Genomic DNA, 19867 nt, shown 5'->3' on the forward strand with positions numbered 1-19867 from the left:
GGAAACAGGAACTTGAGGTTGCATGCAGTTAACACCATGTTTCCCCAAGGGCAGATATCAGATCCAAAACTTCTATAGAGTTGTCAGTACTGTATGCAGGAAAGATGAGAGAGGCTCAGGTTCTAGGTAGCAGAGGCAGAAGAGTCAGGAAGATGGAGAGGACAGGCTGGATTCTAGGCAGGGACTGAACCCTGTCATGGGAGGGGAAAGATATCCCTCCTCTCCCTTCCCTACTAAAAGCCAGAAACCAGCAACTCCTGCAGTCGCCTTTTGGAACTGGGTCCTAGGATCTTCTTAGTCTCCAGGAGGTGGTAAAGATACAGACAGTGACACCAGAAGCCACCTATAGATTTGTTAAACTTTATTTCCTCTGAGTCTCTGGAGAGGCAGCGGGGATGTAAGGCGAAGTGGCAGTAGCTTCAGGGGCCTGAGCAGAGCTGGTGCTGGGAGGGGCCGGAATGGGCAGGACTAAGAGGAGGTGATTTAAATATCCAGGGCTGAAAGCCAGCTAATGGGTCTCCTTCATCTGTCTTTGGATTTTATGCAGCATCTCCTGCATCCGCCGTAGCTGGAATACGCATACGTATCAAAATGAGGCCTTTCAGAGAGTCTTACAATGTTAGGGAAGTGCCCCACACCCCCGACCTCTGATCCCTTGAGCCAGGGCCTTTGTAGCCCTGAGGTGTGATGGAGTGCCTGGGTAGAACCACTAATCCACAGTCCAAGATCCAGATATGTACCAGGACCAGGTATCTTCCTATTCCCAAACCAAGAGATACTGAGGTTTATGATTAAGCAGGGGACCTCCCAGGCTGGCAACCTCTATCACCCCAGACTGCTCTCACCTCCTCATCTTTCTCTCGGATCAGCCTCTCAGTTTCTGGATCTGTCCCTGGTGGGACAGCAGGGATGGGGAAGTCGGTACCACTCTCTCGAGTCAGTTTGCTGAGGGGAAGGGGAAAGGGGGGTTGGTAAGGCTAGGGGGACCCCAGCACCTGCTTGGATTGAGCCCAGAGCCTGTAGAAGAACAAAGGAAGGGCTTGGTCTCACCCAAGGCTGCGCTTGAGACCCCACCCCTGCCAGCTCTGTCCTGGCCTCCGGCCATACTTGCGATTCCGTTCTTTCACCACCAGGCGAGTCATGCTCTGGATGCACTGTGCCCGGTAGTTCTCATAATGCGTCTCCCGTGTCACATCCTTCAGGTCCTGCATGTGAGTACGCACCAGCATTGTCCTCAGCTTCACAAAGTCGCAGTGCCCTGGGTTTTCCACTGCATAGCAAGGCTAGGGGTCAGCCAGGGACATGGGTAGGGGAGAGCCGCTGAAGACAAGGAGATACCCTGGTCACAAGCTCAGTGCTTTACCTTCCACGATGCCCCAGGGGTAGAGTCGGCCCCGAACTCGCCGCCCTCTGGCCTCTACCACAGTGTTGCTGCCAATGACAGCAAATGGGATGCTTTCCTGGAAGAAGTTAGGGGTGCCTGTCAACATTCCTCATTCTCACCTGTTCCTTTCCACCTATATCTTCATCTTCTCTGCTTCATTCTGGGAAACCAGGATCCTCTTCCACCCCAATAGCCCACCCTTATATAGAATTCTACTTCCCTCTTCTGCCCGGAAGAAACAAGATGGGAAAAGGATGCCCTGGGGTGGCCCCACCTTTAGGGCTTGGTCCTGTAATTTGAAGTCCTCATCCTCATCAGAGTCACAGTCTGGGAACTGGTAGACCTTGATTCCAAAGTGCTCAATCTCCTCCCGGATCTGACAAACACATGAGGGGCCCACAGTTCTGGGGACTCCGTCCTTTCCAGAAGCCCACCTGCTCCCCTCCCCCACCAGCTTCCCTCACTTTGCGTTTCTTGCGCTCCACTTCAGGAGGTGTCAGTGTGTCCGCCTTAGCCAAGATAGGCACGATGTTGACCCGCTGATGCAGGGCCTTCATGAATTCAACATCCAGTGGCCGGAGCCTGGGGAACAGGAATCTGTGACCACCTGCTAGTGGCAGCCCTGCCCCTGGTGCTCTCGGCCTGTTCCCTTGGCAGCACCCGGTGGCGTCAGGAGCCTCAGGCTCGGACCATACCCGTGGCCGAAGGGCGAGATGAAGTACAGGCAGCAGTGCACCCTGTTGTCTTGGATGTTCTTGCGGTTCAGGCCACTCTCATCTCGGAAATACTGCTCAAACTGCTGGTCGATATATTCTGCCACAGGCTTCCAGCTGGGGCAGGGACAGACAAGCAGAGAAACTGTGGGAGTCGGGGCTGTCTAGCGAGCTCCGGGACTCCAGAGGAGCCTACGCCCTGAGCAGTTTTTGCAAGGCTTTGTTATTCCCCGACTTGCTTTACTACAACTTCGGGGAGGTGCCTGGGTGGGACAGGGGTGCATGTCGTACATCCTGATAGAAAACCAGACTAAGCACGCAGGCAGAGGTCAATAAATACTAGTTTGATGAGCGCCTGGCTGATCAAACAGAGCAATAGCACAGTGCTGACAGGTGAACACCAACTGGTGGCCAGGACAGCCCTCAATCAGGCCCACAGTTCAGCCTCAGAGCCTTTGTTAAGGTGGTTGCATCCTCTCCTCCACCTCTTCAGACCCACTCCATCCTTCAAAGCCATATCCAAGAACCACCTCTTCCGCGAAGGCTCCTGTGACTATGCCTCAAATTTCAACTCCTTTGCTCTTCGTTATCTAGTTTAATCCTCACCGATAGGAGCTCTGATAGGTGGCTATTATGGGCGTCAGTGCTCTCATCTGCTACATGAAGAAACTAAATCCAATGCAGCAAAGAGACTTAATCCAGATCATTTTATCTAGCAAATTCTCTACCCACCCAAGCCCGTGGCCTTCAGTTTGCCACTACACTGCCTGACCCATTTACTAAAGTTTTTCCCTGACTGACACACATGCTGCTTCCCCCCACCGTCCCCTCCCACTGCCACTGGGCTGTAAGCCTCTTATGACAAGGACTATTCATCCTTGTTCTGCCTCTCTTAAAATGTCCAGCACAGGCTGGACACCTAGTATGTGCTCAATAAATTCCTGCTGGTTGACTAAATGAGTATATGTGGTGGTGCACTGTAAACTATGAGGTGCCAGGCAAGGGAAATTATTATTATTATGGAAGGTAGGAGGAGATAAGTAGATTTATTGAAGGAGGGAGTGATGCTTGCTGAAGTAGGTGCTGGTTGGAGCTAGAGTTTCAGGGCACGCCCAGTTTGCTGAGACATATTCCTAGATCAGGAAGGGTGATGATGACCTGGAAGGCCACCTCCATCCATCAGCAATATTTCTGCAGACCACGTAACCTGTACTAGCACAGTGCTGTTGTAAGAATGTAAGGAATGGCTCTTCTGTCAAGGCTTGAAAGTTGAAGATGAACCAGTGTGCTGAACCCAAAGCCACATGTTGTGATGATAAAGCATGTGATGGGGGCTCAGAGCACAGAAAAGTCTGTAAGGTTTTGATCAGTCTGTGAGGCAACTATCCAAAGCCAGCTTCCTGGGCATTTGAACTGTGCCGTCATCCAGGGTCCCCACACTCAGAAGGGCCCACGCTTGGTTTATTCTCCTGCTGTGGCCATCTTGAAATTCTTAAAATTTTGAACAAGGGGCCCTACATTTTTATTTTACACTGGTCCTGAGATTACCGTATTAAAATTCAGTGTAACATAAACCGCGTTTGCAGTTTTGTTTGTTTGTTTTGAGTGTGTGGGGGGGTAATTAGGTTAATTTATTTTGGGAGGAGTTACTGGGGACCTCATGCATGCTAAGCCTGCACTCTACCACTTGAGCTATACCCTCCCCAACCTTTGCAGTTTTTAGTGCACATTCACATGCATCTTTCTAGATTGATTTTCAGACTACTTGGGTCAAGTGGTAAAGGTCAGTATTTTTCATTAAAGAAATGGGAATATCGTCATTTGCTCAAGATCACGCAGTTATTAAATGCTGTCTAGGGGTCTCAGCACCACCCTGCCTAACTTCCTCATCAAAGGCACTGCCTTTTCTCCTGTCTTTATCATCCATTCTCCTCCTCTTCTACTCACTGAGTCTGACCATCCTTCCAGTTCCTGAAAAGTAAGTCAGGGACGATTTGGGTAAGGGATGGCAAGGCCACCTGTTCTTTTGGCAGGTAGCCTAGAGGGTGCCTGGGGTTTAAACAAAGTTTACCCAGGCTTTCCCTTTGCCTCTTCCTCCTCCCCTTCACCCCTCCCTCCATGCACTCACCCCTTCAATAAATCTTGTGTGTGGCACCTGAAATGTTGCTGGTGAAAGGAACGGAGGGAAGGAGGGTGACAGTTATTGAGCACCTACTATATGCCAGGCCCTGTGCTACAGGTGTTCATGTGTGTTTGCTTTTTGAGGCTCTTCTTTCCTATCTGTGTCTTCACCTTCATTACAGGATTATGGGTCAGAGTCAAAGCAACACTGGAGGTCATCTAGTCCAGTCCTTTCCCTCTCACTTTACAGAGGAGACAACCGTCTAGGGGGGGACAGTGGCATGCTCGAGGTCACAAACCCCTTCCTCCTGACATCTGGGGCTGTGTCTGTGCCTAGGTGTGACCTGAGTGTGTGTGCGGGATGGGTGGCGGTGGGGGGGCCGCTGGGGTTGTGCTTGGACAGACATACCACTCTGTGTTGTTGACTGCGTCCCCGAAACCTGGTGTGTCCACAATGGTGAGCCGCAGCTTCACGCCCTTCTCTTCTATGTCCACTGCATGTTTAGTGATCTCCACCGTTTGCATGATCCGCTCTAGAGAAGGGAGAAACTGAGGCTGGGGCAAGGGCAATGACCTGCCGAGTCAGGACACACCGCCCACCCCAACCAGTTCTGCTGCCCAGACTGCCTCGTGCTCACTGCCCCCCTTCCCGCCTCCGGGCTGCCTGGGGGCCTGTTCTCTGGGAACCAACAAGGAGCGCATTTCCCAACACAGGAAATGCCGGTGGCTGTTGGCTCTCGCCCCAGCCTCTTCTCTGCTCCCGGCTCTTTTCTTGGATTCCTGGAATCCTTTGGGGGTCAGAGACTCAGAGAGCAGGATTGTGGTCCCTGCCCTGCTTCGGCACCCAGATCTTTAGGGAACTGGCTGGTAGGCTGCCAGGCTACACAGGCCTATGGAGAGATGCCGTCAGTCTCTCTAGGAAGCCATGGTTCCCTGCTTGCTGGGGAAGGCCCCATCCCACAGACTCTGGAGTACGTCTGATTTCCCAAGTCAGCTCTACCTGCCTGTCTTCATGCTCCCCTCCTTTCCTTACCTTCGGCACTGAGGAGCTTCCGGTCCCGGTACAGATCAGTGAGGAAGAGGCTATTGACAAGAGTGGATTTCCCCAAGCCAGACTCTCCTGACAGGGGAGAGAGGACAGGCACCAAATCAAAAGACCGATAGCCAAGAGGCAACCCCAGTGGGCCAAGGTGTTGGGGGAGCTGCTTTCTTATCTAATTATAGCAGAGCTAGAAGGAGGCAGAGAAAGCACCTCATTCAGCCTTCTTATTGAATGAGGCCCAGAGAGGATAAGAGATTGCCCAAGGTCAAACAGTAAAAGGCAAATACTAGACCAATAACAGATAAGTGTTCTTTGAACCTCATCACAACCACCCCCCACCTTATGTACACTTCTGGCCCCCCATGGCTCCTGTTATTTTGCACACAGGCACAGCCACTTACTGCCTTCTCCTTCCCTACTCGTACTCCCTCCCCCACATCCACAGCATCCCCACCTGAAACACCTCCTGTCCAGCCCTGCCCTGCCCCTGCTCTACCTGCCACCATGAGGGTAAAGTCAAAGCCTTTCTTCACGGACTTTCGGTGGACTTGATTGGGGAGGGTCGCAAAGCCCACATACTCCTTGTCATCCTAGTGGACAAAAAGGCAGAGGACATCAGGGCAGAGGTGAGAAGGACCCCAGGGCCCAACACCATCCTTCTGCCCCACTCCTCGGTCTTTGCCCAGCCTTAAAGGAGCAGTGCCAGACTCCTGTGAGGCCCCACCTGGGACCACCAGCTGGGCTCCTGTCCCTGCTGATACTGTCAGTTTCCAGTGCACCTGGGGGCCGACACCACAGAGCTGAGGCCGGCACAGGACAGAGAGAGGCTCCAGCTCAGCACGCACGCGTGTGCGCACACACATACACACACGTGCACAAGCACGCACACACTCGGGCGCTCTCTGCCCCTCCCTGGGTCTTCCTGCACCAGCCCACTGAAAGGCAAAGGCAGGGCTGGAAGCTCTACCTCAGAGGAGTCATAGGGATCGAGCTTGCCCCATGGGCTGCGGGGCCGGGTTGAGGGGCTGAGAGGGGCTGAGGCAGAGAAGAACTGCTGGCTGTCAGAGGGCTGGGGCCACGAGGGGGGTCTGAACTCCAGGTCATCCTGGCAGAGGTCTGAGGCCTGGGGCCTTGGCTCCAGGATTTGGGGACCGGACACCCAGGTCTTGGCCTCTGGTTGGTGGCAGGTCTCGTTTCCTGGGAAATCCTTCACGAACTTGTTGAGTTCTGCATCATCCGTGTCCTCCAGAAAGCGCTTGATCTGAGGTTGGGGGTGGAGTGGGGTCGGTGGGAAGGTAGCAGGAAGGGAAGAAGGAAGGAGGAAGACAGAGGCAAGAGGGAGAGAGAGGAAAGCATTTGCGGTTAGAGGAGAGAGAAACTGCCCTAGTAGCCAAGCCAGAGGAAGTGCTCCCCATCCCGCCCGCATGCCTCACATCCAAGGATCCAAGACATCAGGAATGGCCCCGGGGTCCAGGAGCAGCCCTGGGCAGCCCCCAGAGCCTAGCAACTGCTCTTGGGAGCGGAGTAGCTCCAGTACTGATGTCCTCTCTCAACAGGGCGCGGCTGAGGCTGCCCTTCCAAGCCAGGGCCGGAGTCGGCCCCAAAGGCCGGAAAGTCAGGCTGGAGACAGGGGAGCAGACAGAGGCATTGGAGCTGAGAGAGGAATGTGGTTCAGGACTCAGGGAGCGTGCAGACAGTAAGAATGGGGCAGGGGCAGGAGGGAAGGAGGGAGGGGAGAAGGGAGCTGCCAGCCCCAGGTAGATCAAGGGCCAGCAGGGGGGCCAGCAGGGGGCCCCGCGCCTCCTGTCACTGAGCGCTGGGACTGAGGTGCAGCCTCTCCTGGAGGCCCTCACTCCCCAGGGCTCACTGCCTAGAGCTCAGTACAGTTGACCTGACACCCCCCACCCCGACACCAAGCCATACTAGAGCCCGAGCCTGGGCCCTAGGAGAGAAGGGCAAGCCTGCCAGTGGGTGCTGAGCGTGGGTGAAGGGGCACTGGGAGGGACCAGGGGAGGCTCACTGCTGACAGCCTGGAACTGCAAGGGATGTACGGGGGGAATCACCCTCAGTTTCCCCCTGCCCCCTCAGCCTGGAATTAGGCTTTAGTAGGCAGTGCAGGAGGGGGTCTGGCCTGAACTGGGAAGCATGCAGGTGGTAGGCAGGGAGTGGCTGGCTCCTCTCTGGAGACCTGTTCCATCCCATCTCCCTTCCCTCGACTCCGGTCCCAGCTCTAGACCCTAAAGCTTCCTCTCTCCCTCCTGTGGGGGCCAGCCCTCTCTGGGGAGTGCCTGGCAGTGCTGGGCTCAGCTCTGCCTCACAATACCCACGTGCCACCCCCAGACAATGGACAAGGGCTGGTCTCACAGGCTGACTCACCCTGTGGGGATTGGCCAAGCCAGTGGGGGCTACCCCAGACCGCTGTGGACTCCCAGCCAGGGTGAGGGGAGATAAGATGGCCACAGTCTTCCTGTAGGTGCCCATTTTATGAAGGGAAGGACTGAGGGACGCAGGCACGCACACTGCCAGGTTTACGCAGAGGGAAAGGACTGAGAGGAGAAAGCCCCCAAGGCTATTCCTTGTAGCGCCTCAAGTCCCCACATCTGCTGGTAGCCATGGCCCCCAGGGCTTGCCTGGACAGGAAAAGAGATCCTTTAGCCTGAAACCAGAACCTGCATGTAAGGGCCAAATGGCCGGAGGAGACTGTCCTGAGGCAAGCCTGATCCAACAGGCTTTTCTCACCGATAGGTTTGTGGGGTCCAGTGGAGTGAACCATAACATCGCAGTTTATGTTTGTTGTCCTAGCATAATTGCCCCTCTTACTCTCAAAAATGTCCTAGCTTGGATGATTAATTAAATGGCGATAGAGGAGGGATGGGCCTGGAGGGCGGCAGGTCTTGTTTTCTGGCAGCTAAAGAGTCTGGGGAATTCCAGGAAACCGTCCCTCTACACAACCCCACAGTGACCCAGGGGTTGGTCTAGGGGTCAGGCTGAGGGTGGGAGAGAGGACTGTGCTCTGTCTGGTTTTTCCAGGCACGCTGAGCAGAGGGGCAGCAGGGAAGGGAGAAAGGAAGGCACTGATGGAGACCCCCAGCCCCTGCAACCTTCCAGCAGAGCCACCAGGAACCCAGCACCACTGGTCCTGGCTGCTCATCAGCGTGGAGAGGCCCACAGGCGCTCTAGACAAGGAATCAGGACACCAGGGTTCTCACCTCCTGTCTGTCCTTCCCTGGCCCCAGCCCTGCAAGTGACCAAATCATTTTCTGGCTTTGAGCCCCAATCCCAGCCAATGCCGGGAGAAGACAGGGCAGGTCCACCCAACTCCCAGAGCGGCACCTTACCCCAGCTTCAGTCCTGTCCTCGGGGACAGGACTGCCTGGCCATCCCCGTGAACGGTCCATGTCCCACGCTTCGGACTCCCTGTCAGCAAGCTCTAGGTCTAATTTTATCTCCCAGGCAAAGTTCCTCACACACGGAAACAGCCTGGTCTTGATGCTCTTGTTGTAATCAGCGTCCTGACTTGCTCCTTTCCCTTTCTCTTTGACCCCCTCTGTCTCTGTCAGGGGCCAAAAAAGCCTGTGGAATGTCCTTCCCCACACCCTCCTCCTCCCCTTCCCTTGGCTCCCACCCTCCAAGGACAGCTCAGCTGCAGCAGGATCTCTGTTCTCTCTGCAGTCCCCTCCTCCTCTGATTGGCTGCCCCATGACGCCTGCCCGCTGCCTACCCCGGTGGGCACAGCACCAGCCTCCCAAGTCTGTCTGCAGCACAGGCTCTCCAGCCATTTGGCCTCTCCTGTTAACCCCCAAGGACACCGAGGCCTGTCAGGGGGTTGAGAGCTGTACCCAAGGTGACCTGGCCCATCAGTACATGGAGACTCCATTCCCAAAGGACTCCAATCTCTTTCACCTTAACTTCAAGCAGTGCTGAAGTAGAGTGGGATGTCCTATAATCCCCTGGGTATAGGTTCTGATGGGAAGGGCCCCACTTTTCTTTCCAGTGTCCTTTGTGTTCTCCCAGCAGAGAACCCCACTGCCTTCAGAAATCTGCCCTGAGATTTGCCTGCAGAGAGCCCCAGCCACAGGGAGGACTTTGCTACAGGGACTTCTCCCATCCTAAGACACCTGACCTCTGACTCATGGGGACCTGTATCACTTCTATATGCCAGCGCTTCCAGAGAGCCACAGGGGAGCTGCTAGCACTTGGTCTCTGAGGGGCATGAGTTCAGGTCAGCGAGAGGCTGGCATCACAGACGTTCAAAGTTGTCAGTCAGGTGGGGTCAAATTGAGGCACCTGACTAGGAGCCAGGAGGCCAGTGTTTCTGGTTTGGCTAGAAACACCCTTTGTGATTTTGAATAGTGTCTTAATTTCAGGGCCTTAATGTCCACTTGTGAATGGCCCTTCCTTGCCTCCCAGAAAGGCTGGGGAAAGAAAGCACTCCCAGTACCTCACGTTGCTTTGAACCTGGGCAGAGAAGGCACATCTCAATTCACCAGATGATTATTAATGTTGGCCAATCATCCTTTCATATGCCAATTAAAACCCCCTGGGGGCTCCTGGACTGGGGAGCTTCCCCCCACCAATCTCCAAAACAGCTGGGTCCCTGACCTCTTTCCACAAAGAGACCCTCATAAAGAAGTCTGGCTCAACATGAACCAGTCAGTCTAAGGCCTGGGCTGGCTTGAGGGAAGGGGCCTGAGGCGGAAGACTCTGGTGGTGATGGGGTGTCTCTAATTACAGAGGAACAGGGTGGCCTCAGCCAAGTTGAAAGCACCAAGACCTCAGCTGAACTGAACTTAGTGTGTGGCAGAAAAAGCCCCTCTTGGCCTCTGCACTAGGGACACTTGGCACTAGGAACAATCATTGCTCCCCCAGGCTTCCCTCCCTGGTACAATCAGTCTGCCCGTCCCCCTGTGGGCAGAAGGATAGGGGCAGGGATAAAGGCAGGCACCACTTGGCCTCTCACAGGAAGCCCCATTGGGGAAGGTCACAGGGTCACGAAGACTTCCTGGCCAAGACTTGGGCCTTAGCCTGGACACAGCTTGAGAGAGAAGAGCCCAAAAGGTTGGCCTTTCCAGACCTGGAAGCTTCTGATTCCACAGGGCCCAGGCAGTTCCTTTCTGCCCACAGCCAACATCCTGCCCCACAGACAGGTCACGGATCTCTTCCTGCTGTAAACAGCCTGTGCCTCCCAAAGCAGAGGGTAGGCTGAGGGTCTTCCAGACCGGGAGGAGAAGCTGGCAAAGGGCCTGGAGGGCCTGACAACCAGCATAATGTGTTTGTGGCAGGCTCTGGCAATGATGGCAGGAAAAAAGCTGGCACCTTCACAGCCAAACATCAAAACTTCCTACCTGGGGGTCTGCAGGGAGGTTAACCGGGGTTACTGCTTCTCCTCTCATCACAGGCAGGTGGCAGGAATGAGTTCCCCCCACCCTCCTACCCCGACTGCAGAGGGATCTAGTTGGGGGGGGGGGCGGTGGAGGATGCAGCAGGAAGAAGATTCCCCATGGTTCCTGGCTCAGAGAGAGAGAGAGGGATATAGCTGATTCCAGCGGGCAGGATGGTAGCTGGGCTTTCCTCGCAGAGACCCCTGAGCAGAGGGTGCTGCGGGCAGGGCCTAGGCGCGGCCCCTTGCCAGGCTGCGGGAAGAAGGGCCCAACTGTCTCACCATCCTCTTGGGAGGGCAGGCAGTGTGTGAGGGCCTCCTGGGTATGTTTCCCAAAGGAAGTTGGTGCTGGTCCCGGAGCCCAGGGCAGGAAGGCTAGCCCAGGTAACCGCTGTCCCAGGCAAGGGCGAGGACCCTCACCTCCGCTCCTGGCTGACGTGCCCGCCCCAGCCCAACCTGCGCGTCTCGGCCGGTGCCCCCTACCCACCCAGCACGGACCGATCCCTTCGTCCAAGAACGCGGGCAGCACCACGGGGGCCGGGGCCCACTCCATCTCTGCTAGGATCAGAAGGAGAAACTTGGGAGCAGCGACGCAGCGCTGTCAGCCAGCAGCGCCTGCCTGTGCCCGCGGCGCGCGACAGCGCCTCCCGCACCGCACAGCCGGGGCTGCGGAGTCGCGGGTCTCAGCGGAGCCGCCCGGGAGCGGCGGGCCCTGCGCGCCCGGCTCTGCCCCGCGCCCGCCCGCCTTACCATGGCTGCAGCCCGGGCCGGGCCGGCTCCGCCTGGACAGCGCCCGAGCGACCAGAGGCCGAAGCTGCGTGCCGACCTCGCCACACCGCCGGCCCCCACCCGCCGCCCCGAGAGCGGACCGGCCGGGGGCGGGGCCCGGCAGCGGGGGCGGGGCGGGGCGGCCCCGGGGCGGGGCCTGCACCTCCGAGGCGCGCGGTGCGAGCGCAGGCTGGGCAGGGGGCGGCCAGCCTGAGGGCGGACCTTGCGGCCTGCGACCCCCGGAGGCGAGGTGCGGAGAGGCACTGGGGACAGGGCTGCGCTGGTCACCTGGCTCTTTCTTACTAAGCCCCTAAAGAGTGGCCTGTCGAGGCAGCGCATCACCGTGGGGGCTTGAGCCAGTCGCCAAAGAAAAAGGAAGGGCCCACCTGGCATCCCCAGGAGAAGACGATTTCTGAAGAGAGGAGGGGTTTGCCCCGCATATTGGAGAGAAACAGTTAGTTATCCCTGAGAGTCCACAAGGTTTTCGGGAATGGAATCCAGCTGATGTCCAAGTTACTGATGGTCCAGACCCTGTGCACACCTCCTAAGGTGGAACGTCAAACACTCCCCACCTCCACCCAAGCTGTGAAGAAGAGACAAGAGGTTCCCTTCCTGCAGGACCCTAGATTAAAGATTAAAGAGGATTTGCTGCATAAATTATCCTGGGATCATCTGCTGGAAGAGTGGAAGGGGAGAAGCTGTGTGGCCTTTTGGGGCAGTGGAGCCTCGCCTGGGGCTGTGGAAGATGGGGAAGGCCTCAGGAGAGGCCATGCTGGGCGAGCAGGTGAGATACAGTGAGGACAGATGCCCCAGAAGCTTTAGAGGCATTAGAAGGGTCAGCAGCAGCTAGGAGGAAGTAGATGCTTAGAGGGTGGGGAGTTGGTGGGGATTTCCTGAGCTAATACAGGTCTGAGCTGGTCAGTCTTCTGTGGAAGTTTCCAGAAGCATGCTCCTCCCCTGACTTCTAAGAGCCTTCCCCCAGGGTAGGCAGGCTGGCCTGAGTACACTTTGGACAAAACTAAGGGCACAGGGGTGGCCCCCTCTGTTGATAGAAGCACCAGATGCCTGCCTATACAATTTCAGTCTGATCTGTGACTCAGTGGTCATGGTTGGAATTCATCAAAACTGCCGGGTACGGCAGGTGAGATCAGGCTCAGAAAACACGGGGCTGCTAGTGGAGATGCTATTGAATATTTGGCTCTGGTGGGCTGGAGGACAGAAGGGGTGCCTTGCTTAAAGCAATCAGGGATGTTCATGAGCCAGCAAGTCAAGGAGAAAACTTCCTAGCTGGATGACCTCACTTCACCTATCTGTACCTCAGTTTTCATACCTGAAAATAAGGGGATTAAACTAGGGCCATCAGCTTGGCTCTGATGGGAGGCAACCTCTGAGGGTATAGGAGTTTCCTGGAAAAGGCTCAGGGTAGATCAGGGGATCTGAAGCTGAGCTCAGGAAAACAAGGTCATAAAGGAGTTTCTTTAGGGGAGGGGGAAATAGGGAGGAGATAATTAGGTTTATTTATTAACTGTTTATCATTATTTATTAACGTGCTCTCCCACTGAGCTATATCCTCCCCCACTATAGGAGTTTCTTTAGGGAGAAACCAATGGCTGCTGAAAGTCTGCCGAAGCAGCAGCGCTTGCTGCCATCAGACGTGAACACCAAACTCAGGCTACACAAAGCCCCACTGTTGGGAACTAGCTGCTGGCCGCTGGTACTCATGTACGCACTCAAAAGTGCTTCCACCATCAGTCTGTGAGGCCTGGGCTGGGGGCACTGGGCCCAGGGGAGAAAGCCTACATCAGGGAAGACAGGCCCCTTCACAAAGCCTCGTTTTCCACAGTCATAACGTCCGTCCCTCCTCCCCTCAGTTCCAGCTGCTTTCCCAGTGTGGACACGGGCACATCTCACCTAGCTCATCCTCAGCTGTGGCTGGAATCCTGGCTCTGCTCTGGCACCTGCTGCCCAGATGCCAGAGAGCCCTGTGTTTCCTAAGACACATTGGTGCCAGCTTGCTTTGAGGGAAATGAGGCCCCAAGAGAGGCTAGGGACCATGGAACTCCTCTCTAAGCCAAGAATCTTGGGGTCTTGATGGTCATGGTCCCTTTATAATCATCACACCAACATGCAAAATAAAAGCCTAAGACAGACTTTGGGCCACTCTACCTGCACCACCCTGCATGCTACCCCTGTAGCACTCAGAGTCCTCCATGAGAACTTGACATGGGAGTAAGTCCCCATGCCAGCTTTGGTGACTACCTCACTGCTTGGAAGTCCCTTGCCTTCCCTGTGCTTCTGCTTCCCCCATTGAAAGAGAGGACTGTTCTCCCATCAACTCCAGTGCTCTTGTTCTGTGTGGATACAGGTAGAGTCTGACACCTGGTCAGAAGAAGGGCTGAGCTACAGCAGCCCTCGTGTGAGCCACTGACCACTGAACACTCGTCTCCACCTCTGGGTGGCAGGTGGCCTGGCCAGCCTTGCCTCAGTGCCCCTCAGCTCCTGGAGCTCTAGCCGTCTCTTGAAATTCAACATCCCACCAGGCACTGACGTCCTTGGCTAGAGCACTGTTTCCGGGGCACTAGCTGAGGTGAGGTGTTCAAGCCAAGTGTCTGGAGAGTGGACACTTAGCTTGGCACAGAGGGTGACTCTTCCGGGAAACTTGCATTTGCAACCACAGCCCCCGCCTGCTGTCCTGGGCTCCCTCTGCTTAGGTCAGGACAACATGGTCTGTATGGAAAGTCTCCTGGCCCTCCCCACTGGATCTTTCCTGCTCACCCATGGGTGAAGGTTGCATGGCACAGAGATGTCAAAAAAAACGATGTTGCACTTAGGTCAAGCCAGGACACAGGTTCAGAGTGAAGAATAAAGAGTGATTACTATAGGAAACCAGGATTTCAGATCTGCTTGGCTAACAAAGGCCGCTTTTACCCCTCGGTAGCAGTTTCCCTTAAGTGGTACAAGAGCTAATAGTACCTCCCTCCTCCCAGATGTGATGAGTCAGTGATGATACATTCAGAGAGCCCCAGTGGGGCCAAAGGGCTATCTATCACTGGGTTGTGTCTTTCAAGGAAACCTCAGCCCGTCTGTCAGCAAGGTCTGTGCAGAGGCAAGAAACCAAAACACCCTAAGCCCCACTCATTCCCTTGTTGTTCCCCAGTGTCCCAGGATTCAGGGGCAGGCAGGAGATGTGGATAGCAAGGTCAGACAGCGCTGTGCTTCCTGGCACTTGCCGAACAACTGCAGCAAGGGCCGGTTCCAGAGCCAGCAGGGCGACAGAAGCCAGCCAGAGGGCCCTCCAATGCTCGCTCTGCAGCAGCGCAGGGCACAGGAGCTCAGGGGTGTCTGAGCCCCTATCTGCTGGATGTCTGACTCCCTTCAAAGCACCCCTTCCCCTTGGCCTCTCAGCCTGTTCTTGAATGTTTTCCACGGCCAAACACTCACTGGCTCTAACAACTGCCCTTCAATCTTTGGGTGCTGAGTTACCAAGGTCTCCATTATACTGAGCCAAAATTGGACCCCCCTGGCCTTTACTCCCCAGATGCCTCCATGCTAGAAGTTTGCTGATTCATTGCACTGGACTTTGTTTGTCCTTTGATCTCCGCATTCTTTCGAGGGACCCATCTGTATACTTTTCTCTCCAAACTAACCACAAGCCCTTCAAGGACAAGGAGTATGTTTTCTATTTTAATCTCTACTCACTTCAACACAGGGAATATGTCATGTGATGTCTGCCTGAGTGACCAGGCCCCTGCCCGCAGGAGATGCCTGATCAATGTGGATTGACTGAACGGATTCATTGATTACTTTCCACTCTGATTTTGGAGTACAGACAAGCCCTGAGGCCCCGGGCTTTGTTGACCCATAACCTGCCCTTCATTCTGGCTCTTTATCAGCTCACACCCATCTCCCAGTCTCTTAGTTCAAATACAGAGACACAGATGTTGCCCCTACTAAATCCTTTCCTCTCACAATTCTTGATACCTAAAGGTACTGCTGAAATACCATGAAATACCAAGGGTTTCTACACCACATATGAACCCCTGGGGCCGGATACTCCCTAAAGTGCTCCTAGTTCTGGTGAGCAAGCTCTGAGCCTCAGTTTCTTCATCTGTGAAATAGGGAGAAAAAGTCCACCTCATAGGTTTGCTATGAAGATTCACTAAGACAACAAACTCAGCATTGGTATAATCGCTAAAATAAATGGTAGCCATTACCTCAGCGAACACCAGAATTGTTAACACCAAACCAGCAACTGTCAACTGTGACTATTTCAAATGCCTTTCCCTCCAAAGGATTAGACATGTGCATTCGTAATGGGTATAGAAGGATGGGAGAAAAGTGACATTGGAATGACCATGCGGCCCCCAGCTGTGAAGTCAGCGTCTTCAGCTAGATGCCACTCCAACTCCAGAAAACAGATCTTGGCTTCAGACTTACTGAGCCCAAAGCCACTGTTGAGACCCCTGGAGCTAGACCACTCTGCCTGCGGTAGATGTGCCAAGGAATTGACTTTGGCTGACCCGGTCCTCCCACCTCCAGCGTCCTCAGAGTCTGAGCTTCCCTCAGGAGCTGCCTCACATTCTGTCCCCCTCCTCCAGGTCTTCGTTCAGCCCCCAGGGTGCAGCTGTCCCTGGCTTCTCCCCTCATGGCAGCTGGACCAAAGGCAGCTGAGCAGAGAAGGCTGAAGGGACATGGTCATTTCTGTCTCTCAGGACAGCCTTCCTCTGGCTGAACAGCTGTCAGAGAAGGCTGAAGGGACATGGTCATTTCTGTCTCTCAGGACAGCCTTCCTCTGGCTGAACAGCTGTCAGGATGGCTTCTGCATTACAGAGTTGCTTCCTCATCCAAGTATGCATCCTGCCCCCTGAAGCCAAGCTCCCTTGTCTGCTCAGCCCCACTGTCTCTCTTCTTAACTTGAAAAAGCCACCATTTCAAAGACCATTAGACTTCTCTGATAGAAATATGCAATGTTGGAACCAAGTAGTTTCTGGAAGTACACTAGAAAGTCCAAAATGGATGTGGCAGAGTCTTCCTTCTGTGGGAATCATTCTGGGCAGAATAAAAAATGAAGGGATTCTGGCCTCAGTTCTGATATCAAGTTGGAGAGGAATGCATAGCATCTTCCCGCCCTCATTTGTCAGCCAGAGGGAGCAATCTGGCCAGGTCTCCCAGTGGTGGTGGGACATCACCGCCCTGCCCTGTGCTTCCGGAGGCTCTTGCTGAGGTGTGCCACACCACCTGCCCGACGGTGACCGGCTGTCCTAGTTTGCTCAGGACCAAGGTAGTTCCCAGGACACAGGACATTCAGTGCTAAAGCCAGGAGCATCCTGGGCAAACCCTGATGAGTTGGTCAACACAGCCCATCCCCAAAATAGCAAGTCGGGGCCAGAGGTCACCAGCCTCCCATCCTTCCCTGTGCTTGGCTGCCCATGGTAGCTGGAGTGAACAAGATACCATGTGACAGGAAAAGAAGCAGGGTAGCGAGGGTCAAGCTGCTATGAAAAGCCTCCCGAGGTGTCCTGCCCCATTTTCAGCAGCTTTGCTCCATTATTCCAACAACCACCTTTCCTCTCAACTATGAGCCTCTGCACAAAGTAAGAGAGAATGACGGGGCCGAAAGATGGTTTTAGCGTTCCTACCAGATAACCCATATCCCAGGATTCTGTTAACATCCCCAGGAGTGCAGAGCCTCCCTGCACTGCTCCCAGGCTCTGGGTTCTTCTTTGCTGAGTTAGTCTACCTGAGCAAATCCTCATCCACCAGGGCCAGATGACATGTCACCCTGAAGACGCTGAAGCCTGCCTTAGGTATCACTGAAACAGCCTCCTCTGGTTCGTGGCCTGTTTTCCAGGGTTGGTGTCTTGCATAATTGATAGATCTAGCAAGGAATAAACCACCTTGTCCCCTAACAGCCTGAGAAGTCATATCCAAGGGCGAGTAGGTTAGGTGCCTTGAGGACACAGGGTCTTGGGGCCAGGGCAGCCCCTCCCATCAAGAGCTACTTTAGTCCAGGGAACTCCCCAGGGCTGTGTGAGAAGACAGCCCCCACTGACCCCAAAGGGAACACTCACAACCTTCCAGTTGAGCTTCTGCTAGTTCTGATACCAAAAAAAACAAAAAAACAAAAACAAAAAAAACCCTTCAGAAATGTTTCCCTCAGTGAAGCATAACTCCAGCCCCTAATGTCCCAATCCAAGGTTGAGAAGCCTCTGTTCACCCTGCTCCTTAGACAGAAGGGTCTTCAGGGGCCTCCTGGGAGGAGACTGACAGAGAGATGGGCTGAATCACGCCCAGCTGTGGACCCAGAAGGGCGCAACGACATACACGCTGCTGTCCACGAGCTGTGGTTGGGTCCCCAGAGAACTCCTGCCGGGAATGGAATCCAGAACAGACTCCAGTGTCAACCATTCCGAGATGAGTGGAACCACAGGCCCTCGACATCAGCACCACAGAGCCTCCATCCTGGGACCGCCTGCGGGCCACGCAGCCTAGGGGACAGCGAGAGGAAGGCCTCGCCCTCGCATGATCTGGCTGCCTCCATGCCACCCACTTCCAGAGATCCAGAGAAGACCAGCAGGCTCAGATGCCTGGGAGCCTTCCCTTCCCAGATTCTGGGGAGCAGCTTTGCCGCTGAATAGGGCTAGAGAGCTGCAATTATCAAGACAGGATAAGAGCTATTTTGGGAAGGAGCCATCCTGCTGCCAAGGCTTTTGACTTCCTAAACTAAAACAAGATACATGAAGAAAGGGGGTGAGGGTGGAGAACAGGGAGGAACTTGCTCTGTCAAAAGCATCATATCCTGAAGTAGGGGATATGCTCACCCCTTCCCAAAGGTATAGATTTGCATCAAGGGGTGAGCAAGAGGCTGGCTATTAAGATACCCACCCCACCCCGGCTTTAGGAAGGAGTGGGTAACCTGACCACCTCCCCTCAAATCCCCTGCTGACTCCCTCTCTGTTAAGACCCTCCAAGAGCACTTATTCAGGCTGTTTCATATATTTCAACATTAGAGCACAGACTATTTCATATTGTTATTCAAAGGTTTCCTGTCCATGTCTTATCTCCCCATCCAGACAGTAAGCTTCTCAAGGCCAAAGACTGTATGCTGTGAAGTTTCAATGCTTTCGCCAGCAGTGCCTAGCAGAGTGCTTAGCATCCGAATAAAAACTGTTTATGGAGAGAAGGGAGAAAAGGAGGAAGGAAGGAAGAAAGAAAGGCAGAAGGGAGAGAAGGATTTACTGTCTTGTACGGAGATAATCTCTAAAAGTAGCTGCTCCCACCCACAGCTGAGCCCAGGGCACAGGGCTAGAGAAGCAGCCACGGCGAGGGGGTGGCAGTCACATTTCTGGCACCTCCCCAGCAGCTGTTCCGTTATCTGAGTTCAGGCTGTCCCCCTCCCACCCCCAACCTCATTTGATTCCCATCTGTAGTCAACTGTCCATTCTGGGCTTCCCCGTGGTTGGGACCCATCAGAGGCCACACTGGGCTCTGGGTAAGGGAGAGGTATGGCAAGAGACGGAATGAAGGCAGAAGAGCTCGTCTATCTTATCAAACATGGGCCAAGAAGAACGAAAGTGCTTATGGGAACCATGCACTGTGAAATCAGGACACTCAGCCAAATTCAGGACACGGGGCTGCCGAGAGCAGAGTTCACCTTGTGCCTTTCCAAGCTGAGGACTCAAATAGTGTATAACCCAGAAAAGCGTCCCCTTTCTGGAGTGCCCTAGGCTGGAGAGGGGAGAGCCAAGTGGGGACAGATCCAGCCTATGGCTTCTCAGACGGTCTTCCCCAAGAGCCCTTGGCAGGATTCATCATTTGCCACAAGATCTCCACTCTTTCTCTCTAGGGTTGCAACCCAGCTCTGGTACCTTCGTGCAAATTCCTCTCTGGGGAGAGGCAGCCCTGTAGGTGCACAGCTTGGCAAGTGTGACACAGGCTAGATTTCAGCCCCTGCTTGCTCTCTCTGCCAGGTGCCCTTGTGCAGTGAACAACCTGCCCAACCATAGGGAGCAGTCTATCTGTCTCCTTTCACACCTGCTTCCATCAGAGGGCAAGGAGAGGGACTTGGATAAGGGCGAGCACAGGAACACTGGAAGTAACTTCCCAGGGGTGTTCTTACCTCTTCATCTGCCATAGTGGAGAAGTAGAAGCCGGGCATTCCCAGGGGGCAGCAAATGGAATTCAGAGAGTGCCAACAGGAGGGGAAAAAGAGAATTTTACTAAAGATGTCCTGTGGACTTGGGCATAACCTGGCCCAAATTCCTCCCTAGTGCAAGCGGCCCAGGCAACGACAGCTAGCATTTACTGAGTGCTCGCTGTTGCCAGGCGCCATGCTAAGTGCTTTACCTGCAATAGCCTGGTGAGTCCTCACAAGAACCCCAAGAGGAGGCCATGGGTCTCATTAACAGATGGGGAAACTAATGACTAGAGAGGGAGAGGTAGAATCTCTTACCCAAGGT

The 19867-nt window shown here is 54.6% G+C and overlaps 1 protein-coding gene across 11 annotated transcripts; it reads right to left on the reverse strand.

The window, feature by feature from the left end:
• Positions 1–346: 346 nt before the first annotated feature.
• On the reverse strand, positions 347–19685 carry SEPTIN4 (septin-4). Of its 11 annotated transcripts, none has more exons than XM_072940220.1 (13): positions 11391–11508; positions 11128–11198; positions 6228–6521; positions 5757–5850; positions 5252–5338; positions 4628–4751; positions 2080–2214; positions 1849–1966; positions 1659–1760; positions 1364–1460; positions 1108–1270; positions 846–945; positions 347–568 (listed from the first exon to the last, which is right to left on the reverse strand). In XM_072940220.1, the coding sequence occupies exons 2-13, from the start codon at positions 11191–11193 to the stop codon at positions 509–511; spliced, it is 1440 nt and encodes a 479-aa protein (XP_072796321.1). In that variant the 5' UTR covers positions 11194–11198; positions 11391–11508; the 3' UTR covers positions 347–508. The 11 variants fall into 11 exon arrangements, with proteins under 11 accessions (XP_072796321.1, XP_072796313.1, XP_031541032.2 ...); XM_072940212.1 differs by having other exon boundaries at positions 11128–11195; positions 11391–11482; XM_031685172.2 differs by lacking the exons at positions 11128–11198; positions 11391–11508 and adding an exon at positions 19528–19685.
• Between the last annotated feature and the right edge of the window lie 182 nt (positions 19686–19867).

This window comes from Vicugna pacos, chromosome 16 (assembly GCF_048564905.1).
Source record: "Vicugna pacos chromosome 16, VicPac4, whole genome shotgun sequence".
Classification (NCBI taxonomy): domain Eukaryota; kingdom Metazoa; phylum Chordata; class Mammalia; order Artiodactyla; family Camelidae; genus Vicugna; species Vicugna pacos.

Coding starts and splice junctions, on each gene's coding strand:
- SEPTIN4 (XM_072940220.1), bottom strand. CDS start 11,193: ATGGAGTGGGCCCCGGCCCCCGTGGTGCTGCCCGCGTTCTTGGACGAA. Junction 5,339..5,756: donor CTTTACCCTCATGGTGGCAG/GTAGAGCAGGGG, acceptor CTCCCCTGTCAG/GAGAGTCTGGCTTGGGGAAA. Junction 1,761..1,848: donor TGGAGCGCAAGAAACGCAAA/GTGAGGGAAGCT, acceptor TGTGTTTGTCAG/ATCCGGGAGGAGATTGAGCA.